The 22,587-nt window shown below is 38.2% G+C and overlaps 1 protein-coding gene across 2 annotated transcripts in view; it reads right to left on the reverse strand.

The window, feature by feature from the left end:
• Nucleotides 1-17,360: 17,360 nt before the first annotated feature.
• SGCE (sarcoglycan epsilon) overlaps nucleotides 17,361-22,587 on the reverse strand; it is a 66,298-nt gene continuing 61,071 nt past the window's right edge. The window contains exons 10-11 of one of the 2 annotated variants that reach the window (XM_058525729.1): nucleotides 20,457-20,500; nucleotides 17,361-17,647 (exon numbers count right to left, since the gene is read on the reverse strand). In XM_058525729.1, the coding sequence (XP_058381712.1) occupies nucleotides 17,631-17,647; nucleotides 20,457-20,500 (61 nt within the window). In that variant the 3' untranslated portion in view covers nucleotides 17,361-17,630. The remainder of the gene's footprint in view (nucleotides 17,648-20,456; nucleotides 20,501-22,587) is intronic. The other variant, XM_058525738.1, reaches the window with a different exon arrangement.

The following is a 22,587-nucleotide window of genomic DNA, read 5'->3' on the forward strand; positions in this document are numbered from 1 at the left end:
ATTTTATTTATTCATTTTTTTCCCCCCAAAGCCCCAGCAGACAGTTGCATGTCATAGGTTCACATCCTTCTAGTTGCTGTACGTGGGACCCGGCCCCGGGTTGGATGGAGAAGCAGTGCCTCGGGGCGCGCCCGGGATCCGAACCCGGGCCGCCAGCATCAGAGCGCGCGCACTTAACCGCTAAGCCACGGAGCCGGCCCGAGTTTTATAATTTTAAATTTAAGTTCAGGTCTGTGATCCATTTTGAATTAATTTTTGTGTGTGGTATAAAGTAAGGGTTCAACTTCATTCTTTTACATGTGGATATCCAGTTTTCCCAGCAGAATTTGTTGAAAGGACTGTCTTTTCCCCCATTGAATGGTGTTGGCAACTTTGTTGAAAATCAGTTGACCACTTTCAACATATGTGTGTCTTTAGATATGAAGTGAGTCTCTTGTAAACAGCATATAGTTAAATCACTTTTTATCCACTCTGCCAATCTCTGACTTTTGATTGAAGAGTTTAATCCATTTACTTTTTTTTTTTTTTTTTTTTTGGTGAGGAAGATCAGCCCTGAGCTAACATCCATGCCAATCCTCCTCTTTTTGCTGAGGAAGACTGGCTCTGAGCTAACATCTATTGCCAATCCTCCTCCTTTTTCTCCCCAAAGGCCCAGTAGATAGTTGTATGTCATAGTTGCACATCCTTCTAGTTGCTATATGTGGGACGCCGTCTCAGCATGGCCGGACAAGTGGTGCATCATTGCACGCTCAGGCCATCCAAACCGGGCCATCAGTAGCAGAGCGTGCACACTTTACCACTAAGCCATGGCGCCGGCCCTAATCCATTTACTTTTAAAGTAGTTATTGATATGAAAGGACTTACATCTGCCATTTTTTTCCCTGTTGTAGGCATGTCGTATACCTTTTTGTCCCTCATTCTTCCATTACTGCCTTCTTTAGTGTTTAGTTGATTTTTTGTAGTGAAACATTTTGATTCCCTTCTCGTTTCTTTTGTGTACATTCTGTAGATATTTTCTTTGTGGGCTCACATTTGACATCCTAAATTTGAATTGATACCGACTTAACTTTGATAGAATATAAAAGCTCTGCTCCTATACAGCTCTGTCCCTCATTTATGTTATTAATGTCACAAACTACATTTTTATATATTGTAGTTATTTTTTCTGCATTTGTTTTTAAATCATGTAGAAAGTAAAAAGTGGAGTTACAAACCAAAATTACAAAATACTGTCTTTTAAATTTGCCCACGTATTTGCCTTTACTGGAGATCTTTATTTCTTTATATGGCTTCCAGTTACTGTTGAGTGCCCTTTCATTTCAACCTGAAGTATTTCTTTTAGCGTTTCTTGTAGGGCATATCTAACGGTGAAAACTCCCTCAGCTTTTGTTTATCTGAGACTGTCTTAATTGCTCTCTCATTTTTGAAGCACAGTTTTACTGGATAGAGAATTCTGCTGACAGTTTTTTCACTTTTTTTTCCAGGCTGGAATAATCATGAGGAGCATGATAGAAGAAGCCTGAATTGCCTTGAACTGACTTTTAGTGGGAATCTGGACTTTAAGGATGCTGCCAGTGAGGGCTCAAAAGAAAGTAAGGAATAGGTTATTTGAAATTGTAGGAAGAGAGATTCTTATTATGTAGTGGCAGAAAGCTTAGAGAAATTGTGTCCTGCAGTAACGTAGAAAGCAGAACTCACAAATAATAAACTTACATATATAGCTAAAGAGATTTCCAAGCAAAGTATTGAAGATATTCCTGGTTTGCTTACAGATAAATGTGAGAGAAGAGAAAAACTGAGGGAAGAAATACTGAACAAAAAAGAACCAGGACTGAATGACTTTTTAAATTCTAGCCTCTCTAGGTGGCAAAATAAGCCTCAAGTCACAAATGGTTACCAAGGGTGTGGCATAAAGAAAAGGCTGAGTGTATGGCTACACAACCTTTTGCTAAAACTTCAAACAACCAAAAGGTCAAATGTCTCTGATCCACACAATTGGTCCTCTGAAGTCAGTATTATTGGCATCTTCTTTTATCCCCTCGGATAAGAAAACTGAGGTCAGATGGCTAATAAGTGGCTGAGCGGGAATTTGAACCCAGGGAACCAGGTTCCAGGGTCTATACTCTTGACCACTACATGACCATCCTACTCCCCCACCACCCCAGATGGTGGTCATCCTGCCCATTTTACAGTTGGGGAAAAAGAGATTCCCAGTATATCTCATAGAAGCTCACACAGCTAGTGAGGGAGGCAGAAAAAGAGTTAAACTCATGTGTCTACTTCCAAGTCTTGTGCACGCCTACACATTACACCACCTCCCTTTGCTATCCTAAAAAAATTTTAAATAAAAAAAATTAAAAATTTATTCAGTCACATAAATGGCTCTTGCATGAGATTAAGAGTGTACCTCACGGATCTTCCCAATCAAACCAGAGGGCCTCTAGGAAACATAAAAGTGCTCTCTCTCAGCCATCTCAGCAGGAAGCCAAGACAGGAAGGGATTATCTAAAAAAACCTGGGGATATGGCTTTTGTCTACTGAAGCTGATTTCCATGAAATCCATGGAAGGCATGTAAAGTTCTTGAGAAAATTATTCCAGCAGAAATACTGCCATCTTGGACTGAAAGAGACAGCAAGAGTACAAATTAAATGAAGCTGTTCAACACCTCTCCCCTACTCCCAAATTCTACTGCCAGGCAGCAGGCTGATAAAACTACTCAGCTGTAAATACATGCTACCTTTCATGAAAAAGAAAGAATGACGTAGAGGATGGAACCAAGAGTCACAGATTATTCCCAGGCCTTGAAATCTAATCTAGGAAAAAACATTTGCCCGTCTGGATTTCAGAACTGTTATGGACCAGTGCCTCCTTTTTATCTACCCTTTTCTTCCCCTTTTGAACCAGAATATTTATAACTGTTATCCTATATTTCTCTCACCATTGTATGTAGGGTGTGTTGAGAGCAGATAACTTGTCTCTTTAGTTTCACAGGTCCACATGTTGAGAAGAATCATCCTTCAAGAACTGCACTTAATAGATTACATCCAGTAGTCTCACCTGCATCTGATTTAAATACTGTTGATAATGAGATTTTGGACAGTGAGCTGATAACATGATGAGTTTTTTTACTCTGACCGGACGCCAAAATAGGATGAGACTCTCGGGAACCTTGGGAAAGGGGCAAATATTTGGGAAGGACATGAATCTTTGGGGACCAGAGGGAGGACAGAGATAGGCAGAATTCTAAGATAGCTCCCAATATTCACACTTGTGTTGTAATTTTACCCTATATATACCCTCTCATTGAGTGTAGAAGAGACTAATAAATACGGTTTAATTAGGTTACTAATCAGTTAACTCTAAGTTAATTAAAAAAGAGATTATCCTGCATGAGCCTGATCTAACCAAATGAGTGCTTAAAAGAACAACTGAGCCATTCCTGAAGGGAGAGATTCAAAATGAGAGAGATTCTCCTGTTGGCCTTGAAGAAGGAAATACCATACTGTGAACAACCAGTAGGGGGCCACATGTCAAGGAACTGAGAACAACCTCTAGAAGCTGAAAGGGGTCCCCAACCAATAGCCACCAAGAGAGCAGGGACTTCAGTACTACAACCACAAGGAATTCTGACAATCAGTGAGTTCTTCTAACAATCAGTGAGATTATAGCCCAGGCCAACACTTGGATTTCAGCCTGGCAAGAGCCTGAGCAGAGGACTCACCTAATCCGTACCCAGACTCCTGACCCATGAAAACTGTAAGATAACACATTTCTGTTGTTCTAAGCTGTTTGTGATAATTTCTATATGGCAATTGAAAACTAATCAATGACTGCTATATCTCTCCAATGCTTCCCTCTTTTAAAAAGAAGTATTTATTGTATTTATCAAGTCCCTGTCTCACCATTCTATGTGGAGTTGTGGGAGTGGAGCAGATTACTTGCAGTTTTAGCATATGTCTCTATATCAAGAGGAGCCACATCCAAGGAGAAGCATCTGAACCTGATGTAGATCATAAAATCCTGTACTTGAAGTCTGTTGCCATGTTTGGATGAGAATTTGGAGCCTTGAAAGGGGTTTAGTGTATTTTGCATGTGGAAGGAACATAAATAATCAGTACCAGTATGCAGGCTATGGTAGATTGATTGCATTAATGGCTCCAGTTAATAGCCACCCCATATTCATAATCTGTCCTGTAATCTTATATTCTTCTCTCACTCTGATTTAGGGCTCAGCTAGTTTACCTGCTTTGACCAATGGGATATTAGCAAATGTGTCCCAAAGAGTGGCTTGAAAGAAGATGAACATTTTCTGCTAATCCTTTGCATGATTGAGTTACTCTCTTTTGTGTTTCTGCCATGCTATGGGAACACGTTCATGCTAACCTACTGAAATGAGATAAACTTGGGGGAAACCAAGTCTTCCCAGCATTCCAGCTGAGGCCATTCTAGATCAACAGGTAGTTAGCCAACTCCAGGACATATCCAGAAACCCAATTGAGACTAGAAGAAACTTCTAATCCAACCCAGCCTAAATAGTTGACCCATAGTGAACTAAAAAATGCTTATTATTTTGGTGGTGGTTTGTTACACAGAAGAATTGTGGCAGTACATAAATTACACATCAAGAAATAAGCTACATAGCATAATCTAGTTGAAGGTTACATCTCCCATCCCATTTTTTATTTTTAGGCACTTGACATTTCTCGCAAAATAGACTTTACAGGTTTGTGAGTCACTCTGATGCAGAGTTTGTGAACATGATAGATCTGACCTCTTTTGAGAAAGACCTTATGTGTCTAATCCATGATTATCATCTATCGAGATGTGGCATCAATGTACTTTGCTATGTCTCACAAGGAATTCCATGGACAGTCGGTAAAAAACTCTTCTATCTCAACGGTCCTGACTGGTTGGCTTGGCCTGGGAGCTCATGATCTCAACATTCAGATCCTTGAACACAAAGAGGAAACAATTTTAATTACTCATTTCAATTTTCCAGTGATTTTCAGAGATGAGGAACCAGCACAGAAAAATTAGGCCATAACTCTGACTATTTACTTTTGAAAAGTGTTTGTTCCTCTTTAGGTTTGTCCAAGATAGCCCTGTGTTACACATTCACCTGAAACAAGACCCCTGGACTTCATTATCTTTATCCACAACAGAACCTTTGAACACTTTGCGCTGATACAGACGTTACCAAGCATTCGTATACATGACTAGTTAACATTTTACTGTTGTAGCCAATAAAATTTGTTTCAGAGGCTTCCCACAAACTTATATACACACAAATTTGTCAGATGGCATTGAAAATTCCTGAGATGGCACTTCTATCCTGCCTTTTGTCCTAGTGAAATGTGGCCTATGTAACTAGAATAAAAAGTTCAAAACTAAACTCTTGATTTTGTCCTTGATATATATTCTTCCCCTAGCCTTCTCACACTCAGTAAATGGATCAAAAATACACCCAGAAACTCAGGCCATAACTCTAGAGGTCATCTTGACTCCTCCTTTCCCCACATTTCCAATCCATCTGCAAATCTTATCAATTCTATGTACAAAATGTTTCTCCAAGACAAACACTTCTGTTTCTTCTTCCCCATCTTATTCCTGCAGAGCTGTTCTTCTTTCCTCTGCATTTTCTTACCCTTTTATCCATTCTTCATATTTTAATTAGAGTGCTATTTTTAAGAAATTTTATTTTGAGATAATTTCAGATTTGCAAAAGGTTTTAAATATAGTACAACTATTCCCATATACTCAAATTTACCAAATGTTAATGTTTTACCACACTTGCTTTACAATTTTTCTCTTTCTGTATATCCATCCATCTCTCTATCTATACAATTTATTTTCCAAAAGAGCTGAGGATTCCTGTTCAAGATCACAAATTGCATTTGATTATAATGTCTCTTTTAATCTGGAGTTCCTTAGTCTGTATCTCCACGAGCTTGATAGTTTTAAATAGTAAGGCCAGTTATTTTGTAGAATGTCTCCAAGTTTGGGATTGTCAGGTATTTCTTCTTGTTTAATTTTAGGATATGCATTTTGGGCAGGAATATCACAGAAATGAAGGTTATTTTTGGTGCATCATAACAGGAGGTACATGGTATCAACTTGTCCCATTACTGGTGATGTTAACTTTGATCACTTGGTTAAAGTCGTGTTTTCCGGGTTTCTTCACAATAAACTTACTGTTTTTCTCTATGCAGTTGCTGATATATGTTGACCAAAGCGGGATCTTGAAGAGGTATTTGCACACCCATGCTCATTGCCTCATTATTTACAATAGCCAAGAGGTGGAAACAACCCAGATGTCCATCAACAGATGAATGGATAAAGAAAATGTGTTATAGACATACAATGAAATATTATGCCTCCTTACAAAAGAAGGAAATCCTGTCACATGCTACAACATAGATGAACTTCAAGGACATTAAGCTAAGTGAAATAAGCCAGTTGTAAAAAGACAGATACTGTAGATTCTCCTCATATGAGGTAATTAAAGTAGTCAAAAATCATTGAAACAGAAAGTAGAAAGATTGTTGCCAAGGGCTGGGGAAAGAAGGAGGAGGTATTAGTGTTTAAGGGTATACAGTTTCAATTTGGCAAGATGAGAAAGTTCTAGAGATCTGTTGCACAACAAGGTAAATTTACTTAACATTACTGAACTGTACACTTAAAAATGGTTAAGATGGTAAATTTAATGTTATGTGGGTTTTTTTAACCACAATAAAAAGAAAAAAGAAGATGACCAGAACACTATGAAAAAATGTTCATCCTCAGTGGTAATCAAAGAAACATTGATTAGAACCAGTACCAGCAATAAATATTACTATTTTTGTCATCTCTGCCAACCCATCTATGCATAGATTAGGATGTAAATTGGTATTACCTTCTTGAAAGCATTTTGGCAATAGATACATTAAACATGGAGGGAAAAAAGGATATGCTGAAATCCTAACTCCCAGAACCTCAGAATGTAAACTTACTTGGAAATAGGGTTGTTGTAGATGTAATTAGTTAGGAAGTCATAGTGGAATAGGGGCAGCCCTTAACCCAATTTGACTGGTGTCCTTATAAGAAGAGAAGAGACGCAGAGACAAAGACACTCAAGGGGAGAATGCCATGTGATGACAGAGGCAGAGATTGAAGGGCTGCCACTGCAAGTCAGGGATGCCAAGGATTGCCAGCAAACCACCAGAAACTATGAAGAGGCAAGGAGGGATTCTCACCTAAGATTTTAAGGGGAGCGTGGCCCTGCTGATGCTTTGATTTCAGACTGCTAGCTTCCAGAATTGTGAGACAATAAATTCTGTTGTTTTAAGCCACCCAGATTGTGGTACTTTATTACAGCAGCCTCAGGAAACTAATACAGTAATTAATCAATACATTCTAGGGAGATATTTTGACACTATGTAAATATCCTATTTTACTATAGAGAGAGGTAGAAGATGTGTGTGTACATATATACATGTATATATTTTCTAGCTCTGTCCATTGGGAGGACTTAGAAGCAATGACATCCTAGAATATCTAGTGCCCAGATCTTGGTTTCCATATAAATATCGATTTATGATTCTTGTTTTAAACAGTTATTTCTGTGGTGGTTACAAAATGATGATTTTCTAATTTCATCAAATCTCCTACATTAGTTGGCATTCTACTGTAAGGAAGCACTTTCCATTCTCATTCATTCATTTGTGCATTCATTCATTCATTCATTTATATCAGTATAGATTCAAGGACTCTTGTTTTATCTATAGTTTATAATACATTACTATATTTATTCTGTTAACCAAATTGTCCCATATTTGGCCAGTGTGAGCCCCTTTTAGCTGGCTTCTGAATTCTTTTGCTAAATCTCCACTATTCTTTGAGCATTTTCCTATTTTCTGGCACAGAACGTGTTCTGGGCTCATCTAGTACTTTATCTTCCCCAGCCCGGAAATCAGCCATTTCCTCAAAGAGCCCTGGTTCCTAGAAACCAAGATTTGGGTGTTGTGGGGGTATTATTGCTTTCTAGGTCCTCTCAGTGGATAGAACTAGGAAATCTATAGATGTCTGGATGCATACACACATCCTCTTTCTATCTGCTTGGTGAAAGTTATGGGTTCATTCCAAAACCTGCAATTCTACTCCAACACTGCAGAGGTCATTTTAGCCTTTCCCCTTTCCAGTTTGTAACTCCCTTCTCTGAAGATGAGAAACGTGGCTCCCATTGGGCACAAAATCTTTACTTATTTACCCAATCCTAGAAGACAAAATTGTTTCCAGAATTGTAAATCCATACCACAGTAACAAACAAACTTCCTAGAGTACAACATTTGTTTATGGTTCTTTTTGTTTTTACCTTTTTGTTTTCTTTTTAAAGATTTTATTTATTTATTTATTTTCCCCTCAAAGCCCCAGTTGATAGTTGTATGTCATAGCTGCACATCCTTCTAGTTGCTGTATGTGGGACGCGGCCTCAGCATGGCCAGAGAAACGGTGTGTCAGTGCGCGCCTGGGATCCCAACTGGGGCCGCCAGCAGCGGAGCGCACGCACTTAACCGCTAAGCCACAGGGCCGGCCCGTCTTTTTGTCTTTACCTTAAAGTAAGTAGTCAAAACACTATATTCCACTTACATGTTAGTTCTACCCCCACCACTTGAGTGTGATTTAGTTATTCATGTTAATTACAGTTGGATTCATTTGTTTTTGTTTTATTTGTGGTGCTCTCATTACTGGGATATTTATTTATGTTTTTCATTCATTCATTCATTTTGAGTATGTGAAACATTAATATGTCAAAACCATACCAAAAAATACTCAGAGAGAGTCACTCCCCACCTTCCATCCTTGTCCCAGCAGTTATCCAACACCTCAGGAAGTCAGGAAGTTCATAAATTGCCTCTAACTGTTGTCACCAAATGCCCCAGGGACAGGTTTATCTTGCAGGAGGAGCTCTGAGTCAGGTCAAATAACAGCCCCGCAAGTTGTCATCCAGGGAACCACCAGAATGACAATTCTCTTGGAATGAGGTTTTGAAGAAATGCCAAGATCATTCTGTCCCTTTTAGTGGTTCCCAGACGGCTGGTTTTCACCATGATTGCAGCCTGTTGGTTTTCAAAGCTCCCGTGGGGCTGGAGGGAGGAGGATGAGAATAGGAGGGGTGAAAATGCCATGAAGTTTGCTGTTCTTACCAAGATTCAACTGTTTTTCTTGAATAAACCCCTTCTAGATTGCTATAAGCCTTTGGTTAACTCCCAGAGTTTTGAGAATGTTAATTTTGACCATTTTTGCCAGTTTTCTCATTTATGGAGAAAATTTGCAACGGTCTTTACTTCACCATTTTCACTGACCTGGAGTAATTTTTAAATGTAAGTTGGATCATGTTATTTTTCAACTTCAAATGCTTAATTTTCAATTCTCTTAGAATAAAATCCAGACTCCTTGATACAAGTCTATAAGACTAATAGGACTCTGTTTACATCTCCAGAATTATCTTATTTTAAAGTTTTTAAGCAATTGGTTTTGTTTTGTTTTTTTGCATTTCCAATACAATTTTTTTCTTAATTATTTTTTATTGAGACATAATTACGTACAACATTGTGTAAGTTTGAGGTGTATATCATGCTGTTTGTTTAAATGTTTGATACGTTTATACCACAATCATCTGTGACCCCACTTCCCCCTCGCTCAATATGCTCCAACTACACAGAGCTCCTTCACATTCCTGAAGTGTCAGAAAACCCAGCCCACTACCTCTCGCACAAAGGGAATTGGTTTCTAACCATTCGATTGGTCCCCCCTTTTTTGATCTGTTGGCCTTATTTTCACCCTTGATTCAAATACCTCAGAAAAGAGCCCTTTCCTCTCTCTCAGCAGTCCTAGTAAAACTGAATTATGTCTCACAGGCTCTACTGGGTCAGAGGTCTGAACCCTGTCCAGAGGGATTCAGTATTCTGATTCGCCAGACCTGAGATCTGGTGCTGGATATGGAATCAATTCAAGTGGAAGCCCCTGGATTGAAAGTATGGCAGGGAATGATTGCCTAGAGAAAAATATGGAAAGTTGCCAGAAGAAAGGTAAATGGATGCTGGGCAGAAACTCCAACCACTGTGTTCCATTACATCACCTTTGGGTCCATGCTCATGCGATATCATCTGACAAGATTGCTAAGCACGACTGGCACGTGATCATTCTTCCAATTTTATCTTAAATGTTTTCTCTTAAGATAGACCTATTTTGATCACTTAATAAGTAGCTGCCTTCTCCATTCTCTTTTACAACGCTTCTTTAACCTTCATGGCCTTTACTCACTGACGTTCAATTCCCTTGACAAATATTTATTTAGCACCAACTAGTGCCAGACAATGTACTAGACTTTGTTTATTGTCTTTCATAACACATTATGTCTCTTTTATTTACCAAGCATAATTCAATGCCTAGAACATAATAGGCCCTAAAAAAATATTCACTGAATGAAAGAATGACCCTGATACTCAATTGAATAAGATATTTTGAGATGTTTTGGAAAAAAAGAATAAAGAAACAGAGATATATGATTCTGTTAGACCAGTTTATCAAAATCTTTCCTCATTGTTTTACCATTTGCTTTTGCTTTAGGCAAATGGTAAAACCTTCAAATTTAGGTAATAAAATATTACCTTCAAATTTAGGTAATAAAGAAAGCTTGTATAAAAAATCATATAAACAAATACAACATTTATAAAATAAGTAATATAAGTCCATAATACATTACTGGAAACTCTTGGGACCAGATATATTTTAATATGCAATTGTTTTCAGACTTTATAAATGTAATCAATGTAAGATATGTTCCTTATCTTATGTAACATCCTCAGTAGGGTAATGGCAATACACTGTAATAAAATATTAATATTTCTATAGCAAAACATCACACCAAGCAAGATTAAGAAAGATAAAATAAGCATCCTCATATTTTTTTGGGTCAGGTTCTACTAGTAAATGGATTTGCTATGAAACTATGAAAAAAACTGAGATATTTAGATTTGAGAATTGCAGATAAAGGATTGTGAACCTATAATCACATATTCTTTTTGTGTGTGTGTGTGAAGAAGATCAGCTCTGAGCTAACATCCATGCCAATCCTCCTCTTTTTTTGCTGAGGTAGACCGGCTCTGAGCTAACATCTATTGCCAATTCTTCTTTTTTTTTCCCCAAAGCCCCAGTAGATAGTCACATGTCATAGTTGCACATCCTTCTAGTTGCTGTATATGGGATGCTGCCTCAGCATGGCCGGACAAGCAGTGCGTTGGTGCGCGCCTGGGATCCAAACCCAGGCCGCCAGTAGCAGAGCGTGTGCACTTAACCGCTAAGCCACGGGGCCAGCCTCACACATATTCTTCTATACAAATTCGATGCAATACTTCTCCAAAATTTGTTTATCTAGTTTAATTATTATATCTAGGCAGTTTCTTTGTTATTGTTTTTATTTCCACTGAATTAAAAGCTCTAACTCACAATTTAGGTCATTGGAAATGAATAATAAGAACTACTTATTTGCATGACTATGTCCTTCATTGTTATATACAGCTATTAGTCCATAAGCACTGATCACATGTATTGTCCAGTCCACATCTGTGGCAAAGACAGTGCTCGTGTTTGCCACACCATTTCCTCTTCCTGAGTACACAAGAAGACTACATTTCTCAGCATCCATAACAATTGTGTTTGGGTAACATGACATTACCAGCCAATAAAGTATAGATGAAAGTGATAGAAGCCATTTCGAAGCCCAGCTCTTAAAAACATCCCACGTGACCTTGCATTTCCTTTTCCATGGAAATCCTGGACGTCACGTGTTCCAGATCATATAGCACACAAGATGGAGGAAAGCTGCCGTGATTGCACTGGCCTATGATATGAGGGAGTAGTAAACTTTTATAGCATTAAGTCACTGTGACTTCAGAAGTATATTTGTCACAAATAATTTTTCCCTAAATGAGAAGCAGTCCTCTCATGCCATGAGTTTTCAGTGATAGAGCAAAAAACTCATCAAGCAATTCTCCTTTATATGTGAACTCATGTATATGTACAAGTTGACTTATATGCTATGCATTAATGATTTCATTACACTGCAAATTGAAATGTCAACTAATAAGTACAAGTGATAGTAATTGCCTTTTAACCTTGTATGTCAATGATACTATGCAAAATCCCTTGATCAAGACATTTTGCAAATAGCTTGTTCAGCTTTCTTTCTGAGTTTCTCACTCTAAGTTTCCATAGCATCTCTCAGCTTCTCTGCCCCAGAGCACCAGGATCCTGCTCAGCCTGCTCACAGCCAAAGCCCACAGTGCAGGGGAGTTAATGCCCCCCTGGAGCAACTCTCAACTGTAGGATGGTGAGTCAGTGGATGAAAGTCTAAATCTCCTGTCACTTGGAGGGAAAATTCTGAGGTTTGTTCTACACAGTTCATTAGAGCATCCCCAGTAGGAATGATTTCTGCTTTCCAGAATAATAGCCAGATCAATAACATACCCTTTGTTGGCTTTCCTTCAGAACCTCCTAACTTCTTCACTCTTTCTGATTCCACACTCCGACTTCCTGGGATCACCTCCCAAATGAGAGGCTTGTTTTGTGGGGGCACCAAACTAATTCAAGATTTCTGTGAATTTGTCTATAAAGGCAATCAATTTTATTCCCAATTGGTTTATTAGAAAGATACTGCATGTTGTTTGAAAACGATGCAGAAACAGACAACAGACTAGTTACTGAGGTGGTCCTAGTGAACAGATACCTGATCTAATAAAACCCACTTTTAAGATTGGCACTTCTCTGTTTTGGCTTATTGTATGTAAAATCCTCACACAGAATCAGGTATTCTAGTACATAGAGATTTAGTGTCTATATTTGTAATGGAGCCCTAATCATGCCTTACGTTCATGGCATTGTTTTGAATTACAGTATGTGTACTTGTTGGTATAGCGTGACTATTTTTATCACTTTCAGTCTTCAATGAACCGCATTTGAACCATTGACCTACATTTGTGACTGGGAATGTAAAACAACACCAGAGTGAGCAGTTGGGTCCTCTGGAAAGCAGATGCTGCAATGGGGTTAGAAGTGCAAAGGTTTAGGGCCAGCCCGGTGGCCTAATTGTTAAGTTCAGCATGCTCTGCTTTGGCGGCCTGGGTTCGGTTCCTGGGCATGGACCTATGCCACTCATCAGCCATGCTGCGGCGGCAACCCACATACAAAATAGAGGAAGGCTGGTTACAGATGTTAGCTCAGGGCAAATCTTCCTCAAGCAAAAAGAGGAAGATTGGTGACAGATGTTAGTTCAGGGCAAATCTTCCTCAGCAAAAAAAAAAAAAAAAAAAGAAGAAGAAGAAGTGCAAAGGTTTATTGGGGGGCAAGAGCTGTGAAAGATAAGAGGGAGAAAGAAGGATTGGGCAAGAAAATCTTCAATCCGTGGTGGCGATCTGACATCTCTGGAAGGAAAGGGGGTGGAGAGGAAGCAGGATTGGGCAAGGAGGTTTCCGACCACAATGCGAATCTGCCAAAGTCTCAGCCAACCCAGTAGGGAGCTCCAGGGCAAAGATTTCCCATTAGAGGAGTCCTAGGCCTAGTACTCACACCACGCTCAGTCATGGCTGGAGGGTGGCTGCCCAGGAAGAGTGTTTCTCTGTTCAAAGGCCAAGGCAGCCCCTGAAGGTGCTAACAACTAGAAGCTGTCTGCTAACTGCACTCTTTGAAGCTGAATGGCAAATTCTTTCCTGAAGGAAGATCCAAGCAGCATACCTCCATGGCTGCCACGGTTTTAACAAATTTAAACAACAATATGAAAGTGACATGATAAATTACCTAAGATGAACTGCATCCTATTAATTGAATGTAAAGTGAGGTGCTCTGACCACAGAAATCCTTGTAGCACATTTTAAAATATAAGATTTATTAATATAGTAAGCTTTTTATAAAAATCATAAGTAATATTACATTTTAATTTTGTGAAATGTGAATAAAATACCATCCCTGCCTTTCCCTGACCATTAGATTCTGGCAAATACCCAACTTTATGTACCCTCTCATTTTTGCTAGCTTTTGGAGGAGTAACTAACTGTAACATAAACTTTGGCTGACCCACGAATGTTCGGTTGACATATGAAGGACCAGATTTCTCATCAACTTTCATAGCTTCAATGACTACCTATACCCAGATGACTTACCGATCATATCACCAGTCCAGACCTCTACTTTGAGCTTCAAATTCATATATCCAACTGCCTACTTCTCTTGGTTTTCCCAAAGGTACTTCAAGTTCACGTTACATCCAAGTGAACACATATTGTTTTCCTCAATCCTGGCTCTCATCGACTATCTTCTATTACAGTAGCACCACATTGGACCAAAAAAACTCCTACATAATCAGAATTAGCCTCTTTGTTTTTCTTAACACCATTTTCAAAGTATCAATGTACCAACAATTGCTATTTTTTACCTCCTACATCACTCTTGAATCTGTCCATTTCTCTCCATCTCTTCTGCCACTGTCCTAATCAAAGGCACCATTTCTCCAGTTGTGTCTACAACGGCCTCCTAACTGGTCTATCCACACTCTGCCCACCTACTCTCTCTCTTCTCTATGTTATAGCTGGATTGATTGTATAAAAATGCAAAATATATCACCATCCTTCATTCTTATAATGCTTTAGACTTGATGTTTCTGCCTTTAAAGTCACACATGGTTTGGTCCTACCTATCTCTTCCTCCACACTTTCCCAACATCTCCTCCTTAGATTCCATATTCTACCTACATTGGACTTTCTGATAGAACCGTATACTCACTAGGATCTCTTCTCCCAAAAGGACTTAGATATGCTTTTCTCTCTGCCTCAAATATTCTTTCTTACTCCACTTCATATTATGAATTTCTACTCATCCTTTTGATATCAGCACAAACTTCCTAAGGAAATCTTTGATTTTGCTGACTAGGTCAAGTCACCCTGTGATAAGCTATTATACCACCAATTACTTTCCCTCGTAGCATTTATCACAATTGCAATTTGATGTTTATTTGTAGGACTACTTGATTAATGTCTGTTTTTCCTATTAGAAGGTAAACTCCATGAGGGCAGAGCCGGTGTTTTGTTTGGCTCTCCACGGTATCCTCAGAACTTGACCTGACTCATATTAACATATTGGGCATGCAATAAATAAGCAACTAGTAGGGTGTTGCATATGAAATTCCAAAATACAAATTTGGGAAGCTGCTCCATTTTAGAATGGCTTGCTTGAAAGTTTTTATCCATCCACTCAATTGGGTATAGTCAAAACATGGGAAGTGATAGTTCAAATCTTGGACCATTGATCCCAGAGGTCACATATCCCATCTACTTGCTGTATCTGTACTTGGAGGCTCCAGCCTTGATGTTGTTTTCTAGTTGAGTATTATCTTCTACATATTTCTGAGCCTCAAATTTAGTCTTAACATTTTTATGTAATGCTCTTTTCTATCATCAGTGTAGACTTATAGATATGAACTTCCCCAAAGAGAGATCATAATTTTTGGGTGACTATATATTGGAGGAAGAAAAGTTACAACTTTTAGGGGATATTTGGAATCTAGATCTGAGTTTTCTTGAATTCTTTTTTTTTTTTTTTTAATTTTATTTATTTCTCCTCCAAAGCCCCAGTAGATAGCTGTATGTCATAGCTGCACATCCTTCTAGTTGCTGTATGTGGGACGCGGCCTCAGCATGGCCGGAGAACCGGTGGGACGGTGCGTGCCTGGGATCCAAACCCGAGCCGCCAGCAGTGGAGCGCGCGCACTTAACCGCTAAACCACGGGGCCGGCCCTCTTGAATTCTTAAAAGGCCAGACAACCACTGCAGTTGGTTTTTTAGGGCAACGGTTTACTGTGGCCAACTGAAAAAAGGTGTTCTAATTTCAGTTCACCTTTGGGACCCCAAACTCACAATATATTCATTTGCCCACTATGAGGGTGTTTGTTTGAGATAGAAATCCTCAGCATGTGGCAAAATCCTCACATTTTTTTTGACCCATAAAGCAAGGACTGTTAGGGTAGCAATGACCATTGGGAAGCTATTTGGACTCTTCCTCCCCATCCAAATATTAAGTCCGAGTCAAGATCACTTTTTCAGAGGGAATTGCAGAGATTAAGGCAATTATCAAAACATTTGTGAGACTTATCCCAATGATTCTTATCCTCATTCAATTCCTTAATGTGGTGTGAAAACTGAAACGAACCCCACCTGCATTTTCCAATTCCCACAGTGGCCTCTTTCCTAGAACAGATGAATCAAGTTCCTGACCCTTGACCTGCAGTTCCTGCTCACTTGGACTACCAGGGACACTTTAATTTCACCTGACAGAGCAACAGTTTGTTAATTCTCTGCTGTTATGCCACAGTCTAGTCATCTGGAATTGTGGCAACCTTTCCTTGCTCCTAGGACATGAACCTGATCCAATATATTTACAACCTCAAGCTGATCAATCCTGAAGAACAGCAAGTGGCAATGCCCTAGTTGTCTTGGGAAGGAATAAGAATACAAGAGAAATCTCTAAGAAATCAAAGAACCTACATTCTCTGTTAAGTCCCAGGAAGGAGATGGGGGAAGGGGGTTTCCAACGTGAAGGACGTAATAGAGTATTTCCCCTAAGTGCAAGACAAGTTGTTGTACACAATACTAACAGGGAATCTTTTGGGATTTTGGAATCAGATTTAGATAGCATTTGTGTGTCCTCTGACCAAGTAACAGCTAACACAGAAATCTACCCACAGCAGAGTAAGAGAAGGCTCTCCAGCTGGTCTAGCATGCAACAAAAGTGGCCTTGCTAACTGGCCTGATGGCCACATTGATCCAATAGTGTCCAAGATGCATGAAGCAGACCAACATGGTATGAGGAAACTTTGCTAAGCCTTGAAAGTAGTGTTATTGCAGGGGAGCCTGGGGTTTTGGAGCTAATTCATGTCACCATCAACAGGTAACCATTCTCTTTTTGAGTAATAGCTCCTGGCTTGCTTCTAAAACCACATATCTGGTTATGGAGTCAGGTAATTATGCAGCCTGGGCCACCCTTCATGAACGGGGTATCATTAGATCCACAATCCATAAAACCAGGTTTACCCTAAAACACTCTAAGAGGTGTTATATAAAAGAACAGGCTTTAAAGGCCACAAAGATAAAAGTATTATTTAAATGGGTTGCTCACTTGGAAGCACAGACATTTTATATATTTATAGGAAGTGCTTAATAAAATCTTGTTGAATGAAGAATGAACACATGAACCTGTTCCTAGCAACGAAAGATTCCTACTATATAGGAGGTAATCAAATACTTTCTGAAATAAATTTCACCAGACATTAGGCTTCATTAATAATATTTATTTTAAAGATCACTTTTTATTGTAACAAATATAAAGTCATCAGTGTTTTACAAATTGTCAAAAATGCTTTAAGTACAAAAAAAACACATTAGTAAAATGAAAGTTATATTGTATTGTTTGGTACACACTTAATACTGTCAACATGCACAGTATATGCCAGAAAAGCTCATGCATGATTGGGAGAGAGGAGGAACAAGATGTAACTGCTCTGTTGCCTGATTATAAATTCATTGCTTCGGTCAGTTTCCTTTCTTCAGGGATACCATTTACCTGCAATGTGGAAGAATGAACATAGGCATGAGTTAGTCAGGGCATGGACACTGTAGATTTTGAGCAAAACAAAAACTTGAGCAAAACAAGTAACTGTCTATCTTTTCAACATAATTTAAAATAATTATGTTGCTTTATTTCTCTATATTTGGTTTTAAAAAAATTCTAAATCTGTCCCCTTTCTTTGGCCAAAGCTATAATGTTTTGTATTTCTCAAAAGGTATGGCCTGAAAATTCCTCCCACGATAAACAAAAAGAATGAAGTTGAGTGAAGGATGTATGACTGTACCTTTTAATCATGGCTTTTTAGACAATATCATGTGGGTTGGAAGGGCAGAGAAAATGAGAAAACCTGAAGGGGCATCAAACCTAATGGGCTGGGGTTGGTCCAAAAGGCAGTGCTCTTGTCAGCTTTCAAGTGATCCATTATCCCAGCTAGTGCTTAAGTCCAGGATTACAACACCAGCAGCTAGTTCATTTCTTCAACTTTTGATTATCATTTAAAAGAAAACAACTAACTAAATAAACCAAACTTTAAAATACACTCTCCCCTGACAAATTCCATATAGGTAGCTACAAATAAAATTACTTGGTATTCTAGAGACAAACCTGTGATTAAATTATCTCCATAAAGAAAACTGTGACACTAGCATAGTGCTCTGAGGTACTTGGAAAAAGCAAATTATTATTTCATGATAATCATGCACAAATGTTGTTGCCTCCTTGCGGTACTAGGATAACCAGGATGGAGGAACAGAAAAGCTGTTGTACCCATGAAAATACAAAAACAGCACTGAATCCATGCATGTGCAGACAGAACAGAGCAACTTAGAAATGGAGAAACAAACTTCAGTTTTTCATTCAAATGAACAGAATCAGAAGAAGGAATGTAACCTGCCCATTTAGCTCTTCTCTCCAGGAGGCATGACTCTATTTGGTTTTACATTTATCTGAGGCAGAAACACAACAACCTATCACAATTATAAAAAATGCTAGGGTGGTCTCTCTCCCTTTAGCACTTACATACTTTGGGGACTCACCAAAAACAAGAAGAAAACAACCAAGAGGAGATAGTGCACTTTAGTCAATAATATGCTCCAAATTGCAGAAAAATATAAGAAAATAAGAAAGTAATAGGTTACAAAGTTAACTAAAAAGGAGATCAAAGCTTTCTTGACTCAAGTAAAACGTCTGCTCCTCAAAACCTGTTTTAGAAAAATAATTTAGAAAATTATGTTGAACAACCTAAAATCCTCCAAGGGAAATTCTTTGGCTCTTATCACATTTGCTCAGGCATAAATTGTCCTTGTATTTGGAAATGCTGCCTATTACTAAAATGTAGCATGCTAACAAGTCTATTTACTAAAAATCTATACAACTATCAAATAAATCTCCCTAATATCATCTACTTAGGTTTCCTTATTTCCCCTAATGGCAGAATAAGTAAAATCTGGATTTTTAAAGCACTCAAAAAAATTTATTGTTTTGCTAGAAATTGTCTCCCTTCTACTCACTCCTTGCCTGAAATAATTAAAAATCAGAAGAAAGACATATTAGGAGAAATGGAAGTCTATGAGGTTAACGAGGATAAAGTTCTAACATTTCCACTGTAGAAATATTCTTTAAAAATTTTTCCTTTTTTAAAAAAAAAGCCATGAAATTAGTGGTAGTAGAGATTCATTTATTTCTTTGCTCTTTGGATAACACATATTTATAACAAAGTGTGTTCCTTCATCAATCTCTTGAATGCTTACACAGTAGAACCACCACATCAATATATTGAACAGTCTTGTTGAAACATGTTAGCATTTAATTAAAACAAGTAATCAAAATTGTGGGGGAAAATTCTGATAAACGTTATCTCGTAATTAAAATCTGATGAACAACGTCATTATACTTGCCTCAAATCTTTGAAAAGTTGTCAAATGAAAATCTCCTTAAATTCCCGAAAGCAGTAATAGAGAAGATAATTTTTGAATGAAAACATCCAATAAATTTCTGTATGTGCCTAAAGTTTTTAAGAGACTTACTTAATAGCTTTCCTACCACAATACACTATTCACACTCAGAATTCCACATCCAACCTACATTTTTAAAACTTCTCTCACTTTTCCAAAAGAGCTACAAAGGCATTACTGGTTGCCTGGCAATTAGAACTAAGAATCAACCACTAATTAGAAGACAATCATGAATAAGTTATCTACTCGGTACCGAGATGAATGAAATAATTGGCTGTGGAAATTTTTTAGAGACACTTGAAAGAAATAAACTTAAAGAACGCAAGTCTTAGGGAAATAGAATAGTCTAGGGAGAATTGTCCACCATCTTGTTGTCGCTGGTCATGTTATAACAGCTTTTTAAAGTGGCATTAAAACCAGGCCAACCATTTCTCATTTATCCCCCCCAAAGCCTCAGTGATTAGTCACAATGGTTTCCTTTTGTGAGAGTCAGTTTCAAGCTGCTCACTTACTGAGACAAATCCTGGATGCATCCAAGCTAAGAATCTTTCATACCAACGGGAAGAATAGGGAGCTTCGCTGAAGGAAGGGGATTTTATTCAATCTTCCTTAATTAGGCAGGACCTCCATGGATGCTTTTGCTCTAAGATCGTTTACCCTGTGTTTATCACTCCGATGCCAATCTATGCAATAATCTAAGCTATTCTGAGGTTCTAACTCTAATTAAGGAATGACACACTGTTTTGCCTTCCTCGGTGAAGCTAAAGGTTCACAAATTACATAGTACTATAATTATCTTTTAATCTACTAGCTTCATCCATAAGCACCAACTTATTACTTCTGGTACTCACCTGTAGTCTGCTGTTGGGGAATCTGAGTCTGATGTGGCAAGTTCCTAGAAATGATTAATATTTTTGAGTAAAACTGTGTTTGTTTACACTCATGTAAACAGAGAGCAGACATATTAGAATGAAAAACTTTATAGCTAGAAAGGATCTCAGAAATCATCTAATCCAGCACAACTCCCCCGGCTCACTTCTCATGAATTTATGGATGAGGAAACTGAGGTCTGAGGAAGATAAATAATAACAATATTTGATAACATTCATTGAGTTCCTACTGCATGCTATGTTGTACCTCACAACAACCCTAGGAGTTAGGTATTATTTTTCCTAATTTACAGATGAGGAAATAGGCTTAGAGTTCTGAGGCTACATAGCTAGGAAGTGGTGGATAAAGATGTGAACACAGGGGGTCCAAGGCTTGTGCTCATAACCTGTACACTTTTAGATCCAGGTCTAGAACACATATACACACTCATACACTCTCAGAGAACAACATATATAACCATCGTCATTCACTATGCTAAACCTGTGTTTTTCCATCCCCATCCCAGAGAATGACACTGGCCATCCACCCAAATGCACTAGTCAAAATGTAGAAGTCATCATTGGCCCTTCCCTCTCCCCTTCAGTCCCCACATCCAATCACTTTGGAACTCTCGACGATTCTCCTCAATCTCCTTTGAATTTGTCCACTTCTTCCCCATCTCCATTGCTACGCTGGTTGAAGCCATCATCATTTCTCATTTGGATCTTTGCAACTGATCTGTATTGTTTCCTCATTTCCATTCTTGCTCTTTTATAGTCCACTGTGCTGTCAGAGGATCTTCTATGACACAAATCTGATTGTGTCATTCAAATAACACACATTTTATTATTTCCTTATACCTACCTGTACATTAAGTTTCAAGTTTCTCAGTGTGGCCTAGAAGGCCATCAATATATCCAGTCCCTACATGGAGCCCTCCCTGACTGCTTGAGACAGAACCACCACCTCCATGGCCACTATCATCTCTGGCACCCAACCAGCTTCCATTTGTCCTTGACAATTCTACTCAAAATTTGTTACAGTGGACATGTATTACTCTCATAATTTAAAAATATTCCACAAGGAATGTTAATTAATTTTTTAACTTATTATTTTTAATTAAAGAAATAACATCTCAAGTACCACCTCTTCTACGCCTCCTCAGTCTCTAAGCATTCCCCCAACTAGGTTACCTTTTAGCATACTTTCATACACGCTGATTGTCATTCTATTTCCCCTCACATAATGTTTAATTGCCCCAAACTACCTTAACAGTAAGAACCATCCTATTTTGTTCAGTATTCCCAGCAGTAAGCATGCAATAAGTAATTTTTGAATGAATACATGCAAAAGTGAAGATACTTACAAAGATTCACATAATACACACGTTTATTAACACTCACACTCATTTAGTTTCAAATTTTGATATTAAAATTAGTTTAAAATTGTATTTAAAATGTACAATTTAGATTCTGTGTGGAAGAAATTCTAGGAGGCAGCCTCTTGCTACAGAGCAGGGCTTGATCCCAGCCAGGGATTTTCAAAGTTTTTCTTGTTTCTCTTCAGTAATGGAATTCCTTTTAATTGAAATCCTAAGCAGAACTCTTGACATACAAAAGAGATAAATGTGAGGTTGCCTGGGTTGAAACAAGGGAGCCAGAAATCCCGCCCGCTTTGTTTCCTTGGCCCCACCCGCTGGCCCCTAAGGCATTTCTAAGAAATCTCCAAGAAACAAAGTTTGAAAACCATTGATCTGAATCATTTCATCGAGGCAAATATTATGTTCCAAATTCAACGATCTAAAGTGAAAAACAGTACATGCTAGTTAAATACTGTTTAAACTCTAAATTAATCTATAGAAATGTTAATAACTTCAAGTGAGTTTTTTAAAATTTTCAGTTCCATTTTAAATATATTGTTAAGGAAATAACAAAATCAATTCTAATTCAATTTGAGGAAGTTACTTAATAATTCATCCCAATAATTATTCTTTTTTGCTATTATCTATCATCCCTACTTATCCTTGTGTGGTTTCGGAGTAGCTTTTTTGTTGTTTGGTTTGTCTATTCTTTCAGTATTTCACACAATGTATTTATAGTGGTTTTGATCATG

The sequence above is a fragment of the Diceros bicornis genome, chromosome 3 (genome assembly GCF_020826845.1).
Source record: "Diceros bicornis minor isolate mBicDic1 chromosome 3, mDicBic1.mat.cur, whole genome shotgun sequence".
Taxonomy (NCBI): domain Eukaryota; kingdom Metazoa; phylum Chordata; class Mammalia; order Perissodactyla; family Rhinocerotidae; genus Diceros; species Diceros bicornis.